At 46.9% G+C, this 19,150-nt stretch overlaps 1 protein-coding gene across 1 annotated transcript; it reads left to right on the forward strand.

The window, feature by feature from the left end:
- Window positions 1-5,219: 5,219 nt before the first annotated feature.
- On the forward strand, window positions 5,220-6,053 carry TSSK6 (testis specific serine kinase 6; the record flags this gene model as incomplete). The annotated part of the gene is made up of 1 exon (XM_080621102.1): window positions 5,220-6,053. The coding sequence occupies one exon, from the start codon at window positions 5,220-5,222 to the stop codon at window positions 6,051-6,053; it is 834 nt and encodes a 277-aa protein (XP_080477228.1).
- Window positions 6,054-19,150: the final 13,097 nt, after the last annotated feature.

Here is a 19,150-nt window from a genome sequence, read left to right on the forward strand (position 1 = left end):
AGTACGGCTCCACGGGACTACAGAAGAATTCTCTTCTACAACATTTTCGCCAGCCTTCAGTACCTGCAGCATCCAGATGGAGGGAAAATGGTGCTACAAGCAGCGGGTTCCTCTTCAGGACAGTGCTCTCGGTTTCATTTCAGCCATTTTATAGCAGCCTTCCAGTATCTGAAGGGGGCCTACAAGGATGCTGGGGAGGGACTCTTCATCAGGGACTGTAGTGACAGGACAAGGGGTAATGGGTTCAAACTGAAACAGGGGAAGTTTAGATTGGATCTAAGGAAGAAATTCTTTACTGTGAGGGTGGTGAGGCACTGGAATGGGTTGCCCAGGGAGGTTGTGAATGCTCCATCCTTGGCAGTGTTCAAGGCCAGGTTGGATGAGGCCTTGGGTGCCATGGTTTAGTGTGGGGTGTCCCTGCCCATGGCAGGGGGATTGGAACTGGATGATCTTAAGGTCCTTTCCAACCCTAACTATTCTATGATTCTATGATTTCAATATGACTGAAAGTAAACCAATCATATTAAAAAGGATATAATCGAACATAGGATAAAACATGGGAAGCTTTTGTTTAAAGTGCTTTTGTCACTCATTGCTAGTGAGATCTTGGTAACTTCAGTATCTGCTAGGAAAAAATGTGGTTACCCTTTGCGCTATCTATAATGAAGTAGTCAAGCAAAAATAGTAGCATTAGTTATTTCTGCTTCTTGTGCAGCTCTTTGCCCATTCCCACATTCACAGGGTGCTAAGCAATAAGATCTGGCCACAGAGTGGGCTACCAAGGAATTTCTTGACTGCTCTTGAAAGTTACAACTCCTGGGCAAAATGTTTCTGCTTGCATAGAAATAGAGGTATTAAAAAAAGTCTCAAGAGCTCTGTGCCAGTACAGAGGTCATTCTACACATTGTAACTTACAGCTTCATGGCATAAGGTATAAATCTATAGTTTCTTTTGGCTTCTAGGACGTCTGCATTAAAAGGAGTTATATTTTGGCATGCTTGTGCCAGCAGGACCCACATTATGCTCAACAGTGAGTGAAATCCCTGCCCAGAGGTGTCAGCCTGCCATCAGATCAATGACAGGCACTCTGAGCCTGTGTGGCTGCTCTGCCCCTGCTGCCCCATCACCACTGTGACCCGCACAGCCCTACCCCAATGGATCGGGTCACAGCATGGGGCACTATGAAGGGATCGCAGAGGGGAGGGAGAAGCTTCTGAAGCATGCATGCTCTAATGGCCCTCTTGTTAGCTCAGTTGTTTGCCATGCTGCATGACAGCTGGTGTCTCAGTCCAGTAATCACACTGATGTAGTACTGCCTTTTGCTGAGGTTTGGCAAGAGGGCAGCCACCCAAAAGGCACCGCACAGGCATGTTTGATGAATGCTGATGTTCAGAGAGCAGACTGGTGATTTCCCAGCGATCAACTGCCAGGATTTTCCTGCAAGAGAAAGCCTAACTATTAATGAAGCCTAATTATTAATGAAACTTAATTATTAGTGAAAAAAATATATCTATGGGATGACACAGAAAAACAACCTGCTTTGTTATACCTCCTGGCTTGTTTGTTCTTCTCTGGTCGAAGGCAGCTGTATACAAGGCTGGAGACCTTCATCTGTGTTGACTTCTCGGCAAGATTGAGTTACCCCCAGGGAACACCATGCTATGTAATTGTAATGCAGCCAAGACCAAGGCAAGGTTAACTCAGAGCTCTTCCTGGTTTTGGTGTGAAGTGATGCCCAGCAGAGCTTGGTCTTCACTGAGCAGTCCAGCTCTGGGTGATGCAGGACTCACCTTGGATGAACTTACCCAGAGAGGTGCATTAGCTTATGCTAAGTTTGGAACAAGCGAATTGCTTCTGGGGCATCTGATAGCTCTCTGGTGTCCCTGCATTGCACAGCAGCATGCATGGTCCTTCAGGAGCTGATCAACCCCTGGCAGAGGAGCTAACTGCTTGTCTGGCTCATGCACAACCACATTGCCAGAGTTAGAAAACATCCCCATAATGAAAACCCTGATGGTGAGCTCCAGTAATTTATACCTCTGCAGACCAGCTCCTCCTGCTCATGTACCAGATTTAACAGACCAGTAATTGCTGCCTGATTTCTAATTGCTGTCATTTATAAGAGCGATGGAACAAGTGAGATCTACAAACACAGCTTTGATGCAAAAAAGGTACCAGAAAGCTCAAAAGCTCACCATCAGTTTATACGTTGGTACTGAGCACCTTATATTGGGTATGTTGGTGTGACCGGAATATTTATACCACAGGTACATGAGGTGGAGGGATTGAAAGCAAAAGAGGTTTTTTGTGCATCTTTGTACCAGTAAATGTTGAGCCAGCAGCTAACGAGGCAAAACCTCTGTTTCTCTGAGGTTTAAGCACGGCACAAAAAGCTGAGCTCAGACACTTCTCCTCCTCTGCCCGACAGTGTCCTGCCAAGCTGAAACCTTTCATTCATGCTCTTGCTCTTTGCCTCTGGAGCTTTTTGCAGCAGTCCCAGGCCATGCTGTGAGCAGCGAGTCGGGAGCATGGAGATGTGCAGCGATGATCCCTGCAAAGCCAGCATGCAGAGGTTTAGCCTGGAGTGTACAGGAGGGGGAGCGTTTGCCACGATGTTTTCATAGCCAGCAAAGTGACTGTTTCCACTAGGGTTTATTTTCCCTCTCTTATTCGAGGCAGTGCTCAAGCCCTTCAGCCCCCAGGATGTTCCTGCAGCATCGAACTGCAGAGTGACGTTTCTGGGCTTAGAGGAATGCTTACTGAGTCTGAAACTGCCCTCCTCGTCAAAGCTTGATGAATACTTCCCAAAAGCAGCAAGCTCCCTCAAGCAGATGCAGTTATCAGCCACATGGGACTCCACGACATTAGTCATTACCATTGCAGTGTGGTTCGTAGCCACCAGGTTGGTTTTTGCACTGCAGTTTGGTCAACACCTCTTCTGGTTATGTGATTACTGGGGGCTTTGGAGAGGTTCCCCATAAATGAGGATTTTACCTGTAGGCTTTGGGAACATGTCTATAACGTGAACTCCTGTTCCTGTTTTAAAAGATGAGCTGAGCATCAGCTAAGCCCCTTACAGATGGCTACACACACGTTTTGATCTCCCAGAGCTTGCTTTGATGGCATTTTCCAAAGGTGCTCCTGTAGTAAGTGGGAAAGGGACTCCTGGTCTAAGCATTTTCCCTTGTAAAAGTGCCCACATTGGTTCAGTTATGCTTAGCCATCTTAGAGTTCCCAGCTCCTGTGAAAAGTCCAGCTCAGACCTCTGCTGAAGTCACTGTGGTTGTGACTCATGGGCTAAACAGAAATGCCAGGAAATCACGTGTGTGCAGCAAACTGGCTTTCTGCATCTGGCCTACTGGTTGCTGGGCAGGAGTTGTTTAAGTGACAGCAGTTTCTGATCAGGAGCTTATGGAACTGGCTTCTGATCCACCTCAGAAGGAAGAAACCTGGGGGCACTTATTTGATATCCCAAACAGAAAGGGAGCATTGGCTGGGTCACGTCCTGCACCTCTGCATGTGCGTGGGGTTCCTTGCGCTCAACCTCCATGCAGACATCAACCCCTTGCCGTCAAATAAGACCTCCACTTTCTTCAGAGGAGATAAGTATGGACCAAGGACATTCCTCAGTGGCCAGCATAGAACCGTAGAATGGTTTGGGTTGGAAGGGACCTTCAAAAGTCATCTAGTTCCAACACCACTGCCATGGGTAGGGACATCTTTGATTAGACCAGGTTGCTCCAAGCTCCGTCCAACCTGGCCTTGAATGTGTCCGGTCAGGGTAGCCCTGCACAGGAGCAAATCCTCCACCATGCAGCATACCTGCCACTTCCCTGGCCTTTTGACAACATGCCCGATGATACATGCCTGGCAATTGCGCTTCCACAGCACGTTGAATCCCACACTTCCTACTGACCTGTAGAAATAGTATCTGAAGTGAGAAAGTGGTTTGGTTTTGACCTACAACTTCTTCAGCAGACAAAACTCAACATGATGATTACATTACTTGTCCTTAGGAGTCAGGGCAAAGCACCCCGCTCACATATAGACCTATGTTTTCAGTATTTTGAGTTAATTTAGTTTCCTCAAGTGACTTCAGAGCACTGACAAGATGGACCTACAGGAAAGATTTCTTCTGCCTTCAGCTGGGCCTTATTCCTCTTCAGAAGCAGAATGAAACATATATTCAAAACTCAAAAATAGCCTTTGGGTTAGTATTCTGGAAGATGGTTGTTTTGTGGTCCTAGGCTCCTTTGTACAGCTGCAAAGGGAATGTGGGCTCCACAGAGAGGACAGGATCCTTGAGCAGCTTAAAATGCCCAGCACAAATGAGAAACAAGTGTTTCTGAGAGCCAAGGATGCAGCTCTTGGAGGAAGAAGCTGACGCTGGCCTAGGAAGCAGCATGCAAGAGGTGGGATGCTTTGCTCTGGAGTGGATGTGGGACCCAGCCCAGCTCCTGCCCCTGTGCTTAATCTGACTGTCACTTGTATGGAAACTAGAACTGAATAAAAGCATTTAAAATCTAAATTAGAGAAGCTCTCCGGAGGATCTCTGGTCTCACTCCTTCTCTGTGTATCTCCAAAATACCATTTTGATCAAAACAGAGGGAGAGCAATTACAAGGTTAAGAAACTGAAAAGCTGTTTCTTCTGACAGATGTGTTTAAAGTTCCCTGTCCACATCACCCTAAATCAGAAAACCTACCTAGTAGAATATCTCCCTGCACCATCATAATGAAAAAGGAACTACTTACAGCCGGCCAAGGTGGTATGCAGTCAGAGACAGTAGAAATCACTCCTTTGTACCACTTTGTGCAGTTTGATTTTAGTATGACTAATATCCTGCAGAAATCTGGTAGAGGTACCCAAATGGCTTCTTCATCTCTCATCATCCAAAAAGCCCTCTTTTGAAGAGGTGGAAAAGGTAAAAGCTCTAAAATATCACCTGTGGGAGTTCTTCCTTGGCATGTGCATGGACATGGGCATGCCTCGGACACCCAGGAGCTGAGGGCACACACCAGACACCTTTTTGATCTCACAAAGGCACTGCCATAGAACTTCACCCCATCACAATAGCCGGGTGCGCCCTGGAGCCCAAAGTGGCACCCACCGGACCATGGAGGAGAGTGAAGGTCACCGGCTGCCACGCATCGTACATTAAAGCTTTCAATTCCCGGAGCAAAACACCAGCTTCAATTAAGACCACCAAGATCAGACACCATGCCAAAAACTGATGGAGGAGAGAAGATACTTCATGATCTGGGCTACAGCCTGGGTCACACAATTGGAGAAGGCAGCTTCTCCAAGGTGAAAGCAGCCACCTCCAACAAATACAAGGGCCCCCTAGCCATCAAGGTGGTGGACCGGCAACGAGCACCCCACACCTTTGTGTACAAGTTTCTGCCCCGGGAGCTCAATATCCTGCGCAAGATCTGGCACCCCAACATCGTGCGTGTCTTGGAGCTCATCGAGGTCTGCAATGGGAAGCTCTACATAGTGATGGAGGCGGCAGCCACGGACCTGTTGAAGCTGGTGCAGCAGCTGGGGAAGCTGCCCTGTGTCCCCAGGGCCCGGGACATCTTTGCACAGGTTGTGGGTGCTGTGCACTACCTTCATGACCGCAACTTGGTGCATCGGGACCTCAAGTGTGAGAACGTGCTGCTCACCGCTGATGGCCACCGGGCCAAACTCAGTGACTTTGGTTTCAGCAAGGAGACCGGCAGCTATCCAGACCTGAGTACCACGTTCTGTGGGTCAGCAGCCTACAGTTCCCCGGAGGTGCTGATGGGCATCCCCTATGACGCCAAGAAGTACGACATATGGAGCCTGGGGGTGATACTCTATGTGATGGTGACGGGCTGCATGCCCTTTGACAATACCCATGTCTGCAAAATACCCCAGCAGCAGAAGAAAGGAGTGCTGTACCCTGAGGGGCTGCCCCCACTGCCAGAGCCCTGCCAAGCCCTCATCACCCAACTGCTCCAGTACAGCCCAGCCTCCCGGCCTGGTGTGGGGCAGGTGGCCAAGAACAGCTGGTTGAAGGGGGACATCTGAATGGGGAAGCTGTCCCCAGAGAGTGGGGAGAGCAGTAACATGTTAGTGTAACCAGTTCTGTGGTAGAAAAGCTTTCTGTGGTTTATTGATCATTCTGAGCCCTGGGGGGTGCCACTATATGGAGCTGATTGAACTTCAAGCACCGCCAAGACCATGTGCTCCCAGAAGGTGGTCAGATCCTTCCACAGAGGAGACACGAGCCTGCTGTGGGTTGGGTTTCAAGATACAATGACCATGCTGAGCTAGCAGTAAGAGCAAAGTGTGGGGCTGCTTATACCAGCCTGACTGGGGAGGACAACCTGAACCCTTTGACAAATAGGTTGGGGCTGTCCGATGGAGCCAGCACGGCCAGGGCAGGGTGGTGAGATGCAGTGTGCAGCACCAGTCCTTTATGTTGCTTGCTCCCTACTACATGTAATGAGCACTGAAACTCCTATGCAGCTCCTCTCTCTGCTGCTCCCCACCCTCTACTGTGGTATGCACAGGACCCTGCCCTGCGCAGCAGGAGGAAAGCTGTTCTCACATGGGTCTTGGCTTGTCCTCAACCTTGTTGGCCACCAAACTGTATTTGGGTGGTGGGAGGGGAGAAGCAGTGGTCCTGCAAATCACTACTGCAAAGAAAATCTCACAGGTATTGTATGCCAGTGATATTTGTAGCCCGAATTCATAGCAGGGTCTTTGCATGCAACTGGACAGCATTACCGAGCCAGACGTGTGGGTTTGAGATCCACACCTGAAGTTTAACTGCATCTTTCAGATATTGATTCTTACCAACGTTTGAAATCTCTGCCAAGAGATATCCGATAAGAAAGAAATGCCACTGGCCACAGAGAACCTGAAATGGGAAAGGGATAAAGATATAAAGGATAACTGCTTTGCTGACACCTGCTGTCCAGCTTCAACATAGAAATTACCAGTGACCCCCAAATGCAACCCCAAAATCTACAGATCCCCTCTGGTAAGTCCCATTTTGAAGGGGTTAATTAAAGGTAGGGGCTGGCATCTGACTTGAGACATTTCAAACCCCATTTAGACAGTCTGATCCAGCTCCCACTGCAACTGAAGTCAGGAGAGCTCCTGCTGGGTGGTCCATCAGCCCCCACCGTGTTGCTGGTGCCACGTGAGGTAACACAAGGCAGCCCTGGCAGCAGCTCCCGTGGCCGGGCTCGGTCTTACATGAACACACCAGTGCACATGGAAGAGAAGGAAACACCTTTGGCAAAGCAAACATTCTGGGTCTATTAAAAGCAGCAGTTTAAGTAGAACAAGATGTGGCAGCAGAGCCAGCCCCAGACTTTCCAGTACGCAGGCTACAGTGAATTTTGCCACCTCCAGAACGAAGATTTATTTTGTTCTCCCCCTTGCAGCTGCGAAATAGGACTTTATAGCAGCAGCGAAGTCCGAAGTAGAAGGAATAAGGGATAGGAAGAGTGTCTGGGGGTCATTCGTGGATGGAGAAACAGGCTTGGGAAGGATCAGGAGGATTTTGGGGATGGAGAAGTAGGAGAGAATTCATAAGGATGTGAGAAGTGAGGAGGCGGATTTCAGGGCAGTGAGATTTCAGCAAGGCTCCAGTCTCCTTTTCCTACTCTCCTTCCAACCACCCCATCGGCCTCATCCCAAAGCCACCACCTTCAACTGGGACAGCTTCCCGATCCATAAGCCCAGGATTTCCAGGTAGCTTCTTACCTCCATGCCATGCCTCACTCCAGCCCTTGCTTACCTCCAAGTACCTCCCCACAGCCTGGGAAGCAGAAACCTGGTGCCAGTCCTGGTGCTACTGTATTGTCTCTCCTTTTGCTTTCCATTGATTTTCTGTTGTTAGAGACAAAGCTAATATAAAGGGAGTCGCTCTAAACCCCAGATCCTATTAATCTCTCCTCAGCATCATGTTCTCCTAAACTATTGCATCAGTTGAGAGCACATGAGTAGGGATAGATGACTAATGTTTTGTGAGGATGTACCCCCTTAAGTGGCTTGGGAAAGCAGCTGGGGTTCAAGTAGGAAGTGATTTGAATGAGCCACAGGAGGCTTGTAAGGCTGCCCCGCAGCCCTTGCAGATGGTAATCTCACAGGGCCCAGCACTAATGACCTCAGAGCAGTCCCGAGACTGTGAAAATAGCCCATTACAAATCTAATTATGCAGATTAAAAATTAAAGTCACAATTAAAGACTCTGAACCAATTCTTATCTAATTTGCACCAATGGGAAATCAGTGTTGGAGGAGAGCAGAAACGAAGCGGAGGAGAGCAGGCTGGCAAGAAGGCTCCTCGGCCATGCCCCAGCAGCGGGGCTAGGGGCATGCTCTTCATCCATCCCCTCTCTGCACCAGAGGCACTCATCACTGTGTGTGCTAAGCCTGCCACTTCCTTGGGCTCGTTTCCTCATCAGGAGGGAAGAAATGCTTCTAAACCTTCCTGGAGGTGCGCAGTCAATGGATGTGCCCCTTCCCTGATGCTGGCAGATGGGCCCCACTATTCCAGCTGTGAATCACAGCACCCTGTGTTTATGGGAGAGACCTTAAACTGTGCACCCATGAGAGGCATCAACAGACACACTGCGTTATCAATACCCCCATCAGTCCCACTGGCATCGCTCTGCAATGTGACTCTGTCTTCCTAGGGCTGTTTGTAACGTACTGGTGTGGTGTGATCTGGAAATGAAGGGTCCTAATACCAGCACCAGATAAATAACTTTCAGTGGGGCAGCTGATCACCATGCAAGATACACAGTAAATAGATTTTATATCTATATTTTATTTAATCCTTCTTCAAGGATAAGAAGGGGAACACTCAGAGACCATACAAGGCAGCTCTGTGGTACGCCACCATTTAGCTCCTGTTAGCTTACTACATGGTCTGAGCGTGACCCTGTCCACAGCCCTGTTGTCATGCCCTGTGTCACCCGACAGGCTCACTGGAAAGTCTTCCAGATTTTTTAAATCAGAGGGGCTCTCATAAGGATATTCATCAGAGTATAATGTTTAGTATTTTCTCAGGATATTTTCTAAACATCTTGAATCAATTTTATTTATTTAATCTGAGAAAAGCATTAAAAATTTCAAAGACATCTTCCCAGACTTTTAGTATAGCTTTCCTCCCACTGTTCTTTTGTCCAAATTCAGCATCATCTCGCTTGAAATACAGTATTTATTTCGGGTAAATTAAAGGATGGGACATAATTCACTGCACGTTGACATCAGCTCCCTCTTCAGCTGAGCAAAATTTGCTTTCAAGATGTTAGGTCACAGCTGATGTGTCTGATAAGCTTTAGGACTCCGCTATTTAGAAGTGTACATGTTATCAAACTCTGGAGATAAGTATATTCATGAATTGTGGGAAAACACTGCTGGATAATCAAACACCTCATCTATCCCTGCAGTAACTCTCAGGCTGGTGCTCTCAGGGCTGTACATTCCTGCCTACAGCGAAGCAGGGCTGCCCAGCCTGCAGCTAATGACCTGCTTCAATTATCCTTGGCCGAGCCAGCATGGGCAGGTTGGGTGAGATGCACACCCGGGTGACCTGCCTCACTGGGAAGGCCATTTAGCAGATAAACAGACCTCGCTCTGCTTTAAATACATTAACCTTACCATAGCTGCAGTCTCCAGTGCTGGCAGCCTTTTATCCCACCATCTACCATCCTCCTCTCTCTTTTCAGACCCCACACTTTGGGCCTCCATGATCAGCCCTTCTTTAGCTTAAGATCTCCTCCTCTTCTGTTTTCATAGTCCATCGCTCTACGGGTCTGGACAGTTACTTGTTTGTTGGAAGAAAAAGGGAGGAAGGGGGCAAGCATATTCCTGTCCTGAGCCATTTGCTTATATTAAGCATAATTAAGCTAATGAGAGTTTCTCAGGATCCAAAGGCTCTTTGTGCACGTCATTTTCCTTGTAGACAAGAGGATTTCTGTGAAGAATATTTTCATTTTCACAGCACCCAGCAAATGTTATTCCTCACACTAGCACCAAGCAGTAAACGTTGTTCTCCCCCTGTTACAGTGAGCAGACTAAGTGGCTTACATCAAGCCAAGAGGATTTCATTTTACACTACGGTTCAAAACTTCCCTAGCCTCCAGTCTTCTGGTCAGATCATGACTCTATCTTGAAGTGATAATAAATTCAACAATATTGGATGGCCTGCAAAGACATGTGAATTCCCTCTCCCAAAACTGCTTCCAAATCAATCTGATCTTATCTCATAAATGGATGAAAGGAAATGCACTACAAAAACCAGATGGATGACACTTCTTTTCCATGCTCTGAATAAGGGATCCAAATTTCTTCACTGCATTTAACACTACATTTTGGTTATTACTGACTCCTCTTATAGGTGACAACAACATAAGCACCTAAAAAGACAGAGCACAGGGGTGTACATGGTTGTTAGGTGCTTCTCTTTGAAGAGCTGCACAACGATAGTTGAGGTGTCTGTTCTTCTTCCTGCCTTCTCACATTATTATCAGCCTCAGCAGCAACCAACAGATTCCTTGAAAGACATACATGGTGTTATTTCTTTCTCTCAGCTGACAGATGTTCATTATATTCAGGTAGCACCTAAATGTCACAGGAACCCTATTGGGAAAGGTCCTGTGTACAGACGTTGTTATTGGTCATCTCTGCCTCACACGATCTCACCTCTTAAATGAGAGACACCTTGGGCACAGGAGAGGACCTTCTCTTGGACCATGCTGTCTGTAGATGGCCTCACAAAGAACAGGCAGTAGGACACCATGGAGATCTGGTTTGCCTCATGCCTTACCTAGCATCAGAGAGGCATTCCTGGGCAGCACAGCTCACAGTCTGCTTTATAATACAAGTGATTCCAGCTAAAAAAAACCCAGGGAACTAATTAAATGCCTCTCAGCAAACCAATTTAACACCAATAATGAGACAAGGTCAATAGCAGCATCAGCAGGGTCCACATGGTAGCTGACAGGTTCACAGATCACCTTGCACCCTCATAGGAGTGTATTTACAAAGGGTCTGGATCCCACCAGATGCTGAGAGCTCTCAAGTCCTCCTAAATAGTTTTAAAGTAAATAGTAGCTGAGGGAACTGAGCACATCCAGACAAGCCCTTCAGAAATCCCTGACCACTCCTTCTCCATATGGTCACTCTGCTTATTCTCCATGTACTGTGTTGACTCACTGGAAGTGTAACTGGCAGCATCATTTTCTTCCTAATGCTCTGCACAGCACTGTCATATCAGTGTGTTCTCCAGAGAGGGACAAATGTGCCATTTTCATTAAAACCTTACTTAAATATACAGCAGGAGCATTTACTGCAGCTGACTTGGCTTTAGCTTTAACTCAGATGCTGGCATCCCTAGCCTGAAGGTGGGTAAGCTATTAGGAGTTCCACCATGAGCACAAGGTAGGGCTTGGTGGGTGAAGGCAAAAGGGAGGTTGCGAAGAGCAGAGGCAAGGTTTGTGCTGCTCCTGGCAGAGCACAGCAACCAACCAACCTCACCAAGGGGACACCAACCACCCAGACAACACTTGCATTAATTACAAGCAAAACACCCCAAAAAACACATTATTGCCTCAAATGTAATGATAATCCTTGGTTCCTCATTTGCATGTTCATTAGCTTGTCAATAGGATGTCTGTTATGGAAGACTTAAAACACGCAGTCATGCACATATGTACCCAGTCATTTACTATAACAATAGCTTCCTCTTTTTCTATTTAACATCATTTCTCCCTTGCCCAGAAAATGGTTCAAGCTGAGCCATCCAGGACAAACTGTAATTGGCGAATAAATCCTGAGGAAAGCAATTTTGCATTATACAGCTAATTATCTTTTCCAATACTGAGCCGTGTGTTTATTTACTAGTGCTGGATCCAGGGAATTGATGGAAGAAGGACCCATAGGAGAGTTGGACCTAGTAGCAACCTTCAAATAAATACACATAGCCTTCAAGTAAACATATGTATTCTTATAAATAGGGGGAGAAGTATCAAAAGCAAGTCCTCATCAACAGCAGGTCTTCAAACCACCACGCTGGAGTAGGAGGAAACTACTACTGGTGACGGCATGCAGAGGAGTGGCCCAGGCACAAGTGAGGACAGAACTCCCAAGCCCAAGACGGAGGATGGGGAATGATGTGCCCAGGGATGCAGTGCAGCAGCAGGCAGGACAGCGGTGGTGGCACTGGTGGAGGTAGGGACAAGGAGGGGTATCTGATTCAGCAGCATGGTTAACTATGAAGATGTGAGTGAGAGACATTACCAGGGCAGAAAAACATCCAGGACATTCCCTTGAGGAAATCCACATGGTGACTGTAGCTTTTCCTGCTGCCACCACGTATTTCACTTCATTGTCACGGCAGAAAAAGAAACTTCAGTTTTCTATCTTTTGTTAGGCTATTTCAGGCAATGTCTGGCAGGAAGACATTCATGGAGACAGCTGTGCCAGTGGTTTTGGGACAGAGCATCAGTCTGTCAGCAGATTAAATCTGTTACAAATGCTATTCTCAAGACATCATGCAGGATTTGAACTTCAGACCAACAGCTCAGCACAAAGTTAATTTCATTATGAAACTGGAGCCTTTCTGCATTTCGTCTATAACGCTTGTAAAACATCTGTGTTTTCCATTGTACCCTGCTCCATTTCTTTGGTTTTACTCTACCCCTACATTTGTTGCGTGGCTCAGATTTTTACGTGGGGAAGGAGCAGCTGCACCTCAAATGCTTTGCTAGCAAAACTCCACAGCCACACAGAACTCAGAGAGGACACCAAAATGGACATCAGCTCATGACCTACCTGACAGCAGGGACGCAGCAGAGGTCTTGGTAATGGGGTTGGTGGGTCTCTGAGATTTCCCATGGAGCAAAAAGCATCAGAGGAGACTTTGGCATGTAGGACCAGGACTTTAACCAAGCACATACATTAAAATGCTGACTGGCTCCATTATTAACTCTGCTGAAAGCTTAAATATTGCTGGTCTCCAGAATGAACGGTCAGATAAAACAAATCGTTATACTGAGTTATGGTTGAAATCATCATGCACAGAAAAGATCATCACAATGCATTGCTGAAGTTGAGCTCATGTTTCCAAGGTCTTCCCCTAGGTTTGCTGGCAGGAAAATCTGAAATAAATATACATGCCTGCGGAGCTGTAGTTCATGCCAGAACAGGACTGAATCCATAGCTAATACCAATATCAGAATCTATAGCTAATTCTAGTATCAGAGAAATAAAAACAACAGCACAGAGGAGGGTAGTTTTTGCAATGGTGACCTTTTTTTTCCAGTAATAGACAGACTCAGGTCACTTCAATGCATTCAGTGCCTGTCAAATGATAAGGGCTGTTGCCAGCTAGCACAGCACACGCAGTCTCAGTCCGGGTGCACCAAACATTTCCATAGCTTGTCATTACCCATGGCTTTTACCACCTCTGCCACCAGATTTGCAATTCACTACTGCAGCATAAGCAGCCTAGGAAATCTCCTTTTGCTGCCAAAAACACCACTTCCACTCATTAAACTATGAAATTCTCATCAGAGCCTCACCGAGCACTGCCTGGGGACAATGCACAGAGTACCAAACCCTTGTGTGGAGGTTGCCCATCTCCTAGGAACGATCAGTGATGCGCCTTGTAGTGCCATGAGCAGGCAATGTTAGGAAGAAATCAATGGTGGCCTAGGCTGGGCACGGTCAGCAGAGGACTGCTGCTGTTGAGGATGGTCTATTGCGTCTTGGTGTTACTGCTGTGTGACTTGTAGAGCCAGCTTTCCTCACAGCTTAAAACAAAACATTCTACAAAGACAAGCTCACAACAACCAGCAACACTGGGAAACAAACTATGAGGATGAAGGATCACATGAGACTCTTTTTCACATCAATGGCTAGCGGTAAGTTCAGCTGCTTCAGGGGTTGGGGAGGATGGAAATGTGTTTGCTTGGAGCTGGTAGGAGGAGGAAGGGTCATAAGAAAAAATGCCAAGAGCCCCATGGAAGGTTGAAGAACATACACACACAAAAAAAGGAGCACGTTGTGTCCAAAGAAAGTTCAACATTTTTCCCAGCTCATTGGATTGTGGGAACTTTGCTTTTCCAGGGAATAACTATGCTATTTTCAGCATTTTTATTATTCAATTTGTCACGAGCCGTCTCAGGAGACTATCAACAATCAGTTTCAAGCAGCATCTGACCACAAACACTTCTCCACATGTGATTTAGAACATCTGGAGCGAAGGAGTCGGCTTTCAAAGCATGCCAGCACTGCGCTGCCTCCCCGCATTTCTTCTCCTTCCTTCCTTCTTCACGTCCATTGTCAGACTGTGCATAGAAAGCGGGATTGAGGAGCTGAGACCAGAGGCCCTGCAAATAGGTTGTCACTGTATTTGCTGTAAGCACACGGGGAGGGCAGCCACGGCCTGCTTTGAAGAGGAGCGTGGTCAGGAATTGCTGGTGGCACATTCCCCGCATCGCTGAGCTGCAGTGATTGATACGTCAGGTCCCCTGAGGATGGGAGATGTGATTCGGGGCCTGGAGGCGAGCCAGCATGAGGACTGATGTCAAAGTGTGCATGCTGCATATTGCATCCAGACAGCCAAAAAGGAGGCATGTGATTTGCTCCCTACCAGCTGTAGGCACAAGCCCTGCATTGGGTGAGCACCTTTTCACTGGAGCTATCTGGCCCGGTAAACCGTACATTCACAAAGCAGTTCTTCAGCAAGCCTGGAGGAGGGGATGGGAACATATGAAAAAGGAATCCAGGCAAGTAGCAGAGGAAATGACATTATGATCCCAGCTGGAAGCTCTGTAATGATCTGCTTGGTGTCTGCGCAGAAACCTGCATGAGAATGAGGAGAGGTTCTGGCCCCTGCGGAGCTGATGAGAATTTGATCATCAGCTAGAGGGGGGTGAAGGTTTCACACAGTCATTTATTTGTGTTCATCTCTAATTTCTGTGAATGATCCACACGCATGCGGTGCAGTCATGCGGTAGTCTGCATTCACACCATCTTCTGCCTTGCGTGTCTGGCTTCCGAAAGCTGTGCTCTTTAGGGCATATGCTGCTGTGCTACCAGTGCTCTCCAGACAAATCCTCTTTTGTAACAATAAAGGCAGCGCTGAGGGTGAGAGAAAATCTTGAACTGCACTTTATAAAGAGCTGGTGACATTGCAGCAGGGTCCGTATCTACCTTGTTCTCCTTTATATGTTTTAAGAGAACAGCTAGAGAATTCGGACATATTTGTCTGTCTAATGGTAGAAAACCTGGGATTTTGGCACACAGCATCTTTTAAGAGAGCTCATGAGGTCCCCGAAACCCATTAAGACCACCGAAAGCACAACTGCTATCCCAGGGCATGGTTTTGCATCACGCCTGTGCTAGAGTTACAGCTCCCCATGTCCTCTCCCCTGTCCAGCCACATTAGTCAGGGATGGGGCAGCCACAGCTTCTCTGGGCACCCTGTGCCAGTGCTTCAGCACCCTCACAGGGAAGAATTTCTTCCTTATAGCTAATCTAAATCTGCTGTCTTATAAAGAGAGTTTCAAGCCATCCCTCCTTGTCCTGTCACTACGTGCCCTGGTAAAAGTCCCTCTCCAGATTTCTTGTAGGCCCCTTTTAGCCACTAGCCTACTATTTGGGTATCACTAACAAACTCCTCATGTCTTGTAAATCAAGCACCTTTTCTGGATGCTTCTTACCCATACCCTGCTTTGGATTTGTTTGCCTTTCCTGCTCCCCCTTACCTCCCACCAGTCTCTAGAAATTGCCCCGCAAGTGTGACCAAGCCCTGGCAGAGATGGGCAGAGAGGTCTTGGGAAAAGGACACGCTGGGGTAACGCGAGAGAAGGGAACATCTGGCAGTGCAAAACTGAGCTTAAGGAGAAAGCTATGCCAAGGGAAGCCTCTAAATAACACCACAGGCCAGGATCAGCTCAGTAAGGCAGAAACAGATCAAATCTGCCCCACGCGTTGCTCCACCCTGCCTGGGGGAAGACACAGCATAGCATCCCCACTTATAGCACCCCAGGGCCTGGCAGCTGGAAAAGATGCTCTCCTCTTTTTGGCAAGGGTTTCCTCACCCCCTTTGTAGAGAAGAGCCTGAAAATGGGACTGATACTTGAAGCGTGGGTCTGGCTCTCAGCCATCCTTCCTTTCCAGTTTATTCTTTTATTTACTGGTTTTACCCCGAGAAATCCCACCTCTGCCTCAATAGAAGGAAGAGAACCATGCAAGTAGGATCAAAATCGGCATCCCAGGACCATGCGGTGCTTGAGAGCCCAGCACATGTGAGTCATCACATGCTGTCAATAGAGCAGTGTTTTCTACATGGAGCATTCAAATAGAGGGTGGTCAGGAAGAACATTTCTGTGCCAGTAATGGGTTGACTGTGAGCTAGAAAAAACCCTACATTTATATTGCAATGAGTTTGCTGTTGATTTGAAACAAACACCTTTTTCCTGTATCAGAAATAGCTGATTTTGTTGTTATTTTTTGCATCATCCCCAGAACAGCTCATGAAAACTCAGGAACCTGCCATCACAAGGCCACAATCTCCATGCAATATTAAGAAGTTTAGGATGCAGCCAACATTTAGGATCTTCCACTGCAAGCTCATCCACAACTTTTGGACTTTAATTTTTAATAATGATCAGTAGCTTATGGTGATTTTGATCAGACAGCATTGCTTTGAACACCTCCAGTTGGAGCCTTCATGGTTAAACTTACGCCAAGTCCTCTTCTCCATAGCTATAGCAGCATACAGGCAAGTAAAAGCACATGTAAGTGTATTCACAGCTATTTAATGCTCCTTTACACCTGAATATAAATGAATTCCCTCGTTTTGGCACCACAGTTTGAAACTACCTATTTCATATTCTGATGGATTCCTTTTTTCAGGCTACGAAAAGCATACACAGCAACCTCGAAGGCTGTGTGCATGAATCAAGCCAGCAGGGACTTCATCACAACATCACTTCAAGTGGATTTCTATTCTAATAGGAAGAGACAGAGCACATAGCAACAGCAGCTTTTCATGTTTCAGGCTCCAGTTTTGTTTTTTGTCAGAGTTTTGGGAAACACTGGTGATACTGATACAGCTAGCGAGTTAACTCGAAAGGGAACAAAGCGTCTTTCATTAAAAACAGCTCTTGGTTAGAAGGGAAATAAAACATTTCCTGTATGTTCAGCTGAAACCAAAGCACCAAGACTCAGTGGTAGATAATGGAAGAAAAAAACCCTAAAAGAATACATTGCTGCTTTACCCTGGAGACATACACCTCCCTTTATCACTGCCGAGAATGTCAGAGGCACGATGGAATTGGAATGTAATGAGAGCCAGAGTGGGGAATGGCACCCAGCATCTCTGAGACCACCCAGCATCAAGATAGTGGTGGGAAAAAGGTTTGTAATGTCCAGCAGGGACATTGCCAAGCCAGTAAAAATCACCATTCCTTGTGGCAAAAAGCATCATCTCCCACTTTCAGAGAGCATCCTACAAGGCATCTGATGTTTCAGAGGGTGAAGGAGAGCCTGGGCAATAAAATCCCAGGGGTCTGGGCAAGGACTCCTACAGAAGGACTCCATGCAGATCCCCACCACTTTGCCATGTTTCCAGGGAAGGAGATTCCCTGGCCAGAGGAATATTTACCATTTATCTTTTCTCTAATAATGACAGACCATAAACAGTAGAACGTTATACAGCAAAGAGATCCTTACCTTGGGGTAATGCAGGGTGCAGCTTTGGAAATCAGTTGAATTAGTAAGAGATGTTCAGATTCTTCAGATTTTCTTTTCATTCATGTATAAAGCCTTTTGTGCTTCCTACTTCAAAATGCTGCCTGGTCAGTTCATCATCAGATGTCTATGTCTTGGAAGTTTAGGATGAAGCAGAGGGGGAATCTGTCTCTAAAAATCTTTTAGTACTCAATTTCAGCAACTGATCATAATCAAAGTTAACTGCAATGGCCTCAAACTGTCCTAACTCTCATTTTGAGTTAAAGCCCAAATATCCAACTCATCCATGTGCACAAGGGAACAGGAGCAGAACTGGTTTTAGCTGATAACTGGATGAAGCTGATATTCCCCTCTCAGACCCAATCCTTTAAATAGCACAAGTTTACTATAGACAAATACAGACAGACACAAAATAGTGATGTGTTTCCTTAAAAACAACAAATAAGCAGGAGCACTTTTTTTCCTGTTTGCATTCCAGCTAATTTTTTGGGACTGGCCAATGCAAATCTGCCCCAACCTAAATACACTTTTACAACAATTATTAACAGCGACTGTGAATTCAGCACAATCCTCCACCCTCTATAATCCTCCTCCTGCTTCAAAAGTGGGAAGAAGTGAGGGATTCAGTGCTGATGAATGACCAGTACAGATGGACCACTCGGTGCATAAGGAATTGGCTGGATGGTCACACTCAGAGATGTGGTCAATGGCTTGATGTCCAAGTGGAGACCAGTGACGAGTGTTCCTCAGGGGTTGGTATTGGGACTGGCACTGTCCAATCTTTGTCGGTGACATGGACAGTGGGATTGAGTGCACCCTCAGCAAGTTTGCCGATGACACCAAGCTGTGTGGTTCGCTTGATACGCTGGAGGGAAGGGATGGCATCAAGAGGGACCTCGACATGCTTGTGAGGTGGGCTAGCACAAACCTCATGAAGTTCACAGTATCACAGTATCACAGTATGTTAGAGATTGGAAGGGACCTCAAAAGATCATCTAGTCCAATCCCCCTGCCGGAGCAGGAACACCTAGATAAGGTTACACAGGAATGTGTCCAGGCGGGTTTTGAATGTCTCCAGAGAAGGAGACTCCACAGCCCCCCTGGGCAGCCTGTTCCAGTGTTCCGTCACCCTCACTGAGAAGAAGTTTCTTCTCCAGTTTAAGTGGAACCTCTTGTGTTCCAGTTTGTACCCATTACCCCTTGTCCTATCATTGTTTGCCATTGAGAAGAGCCTGGCTCCATCCTCATGACACTCCCCCTTTATATATTTATATACACTAATAAGGTCCCCCCGCAGTCTCCTCTTCTCCAAACTATAGAGACCCAGCTCCCTCAGCCTTTCCTCATAAGGGAGATGCTCCACTCCCTTCATCATCTTAGTTGCCCTGCGCTGGACTCTCTC

Source organism: Psittacula echo (assembly GCF_963264785.1).
Source record: "Psittacula echo genome assembly, chromosome: 6".
Lineage (NCBI taxonomy): Eukaryota > Metazoa > Chordata > Aves > Psittaciformes > Psittacidae > Psittacula > Psittacula echo.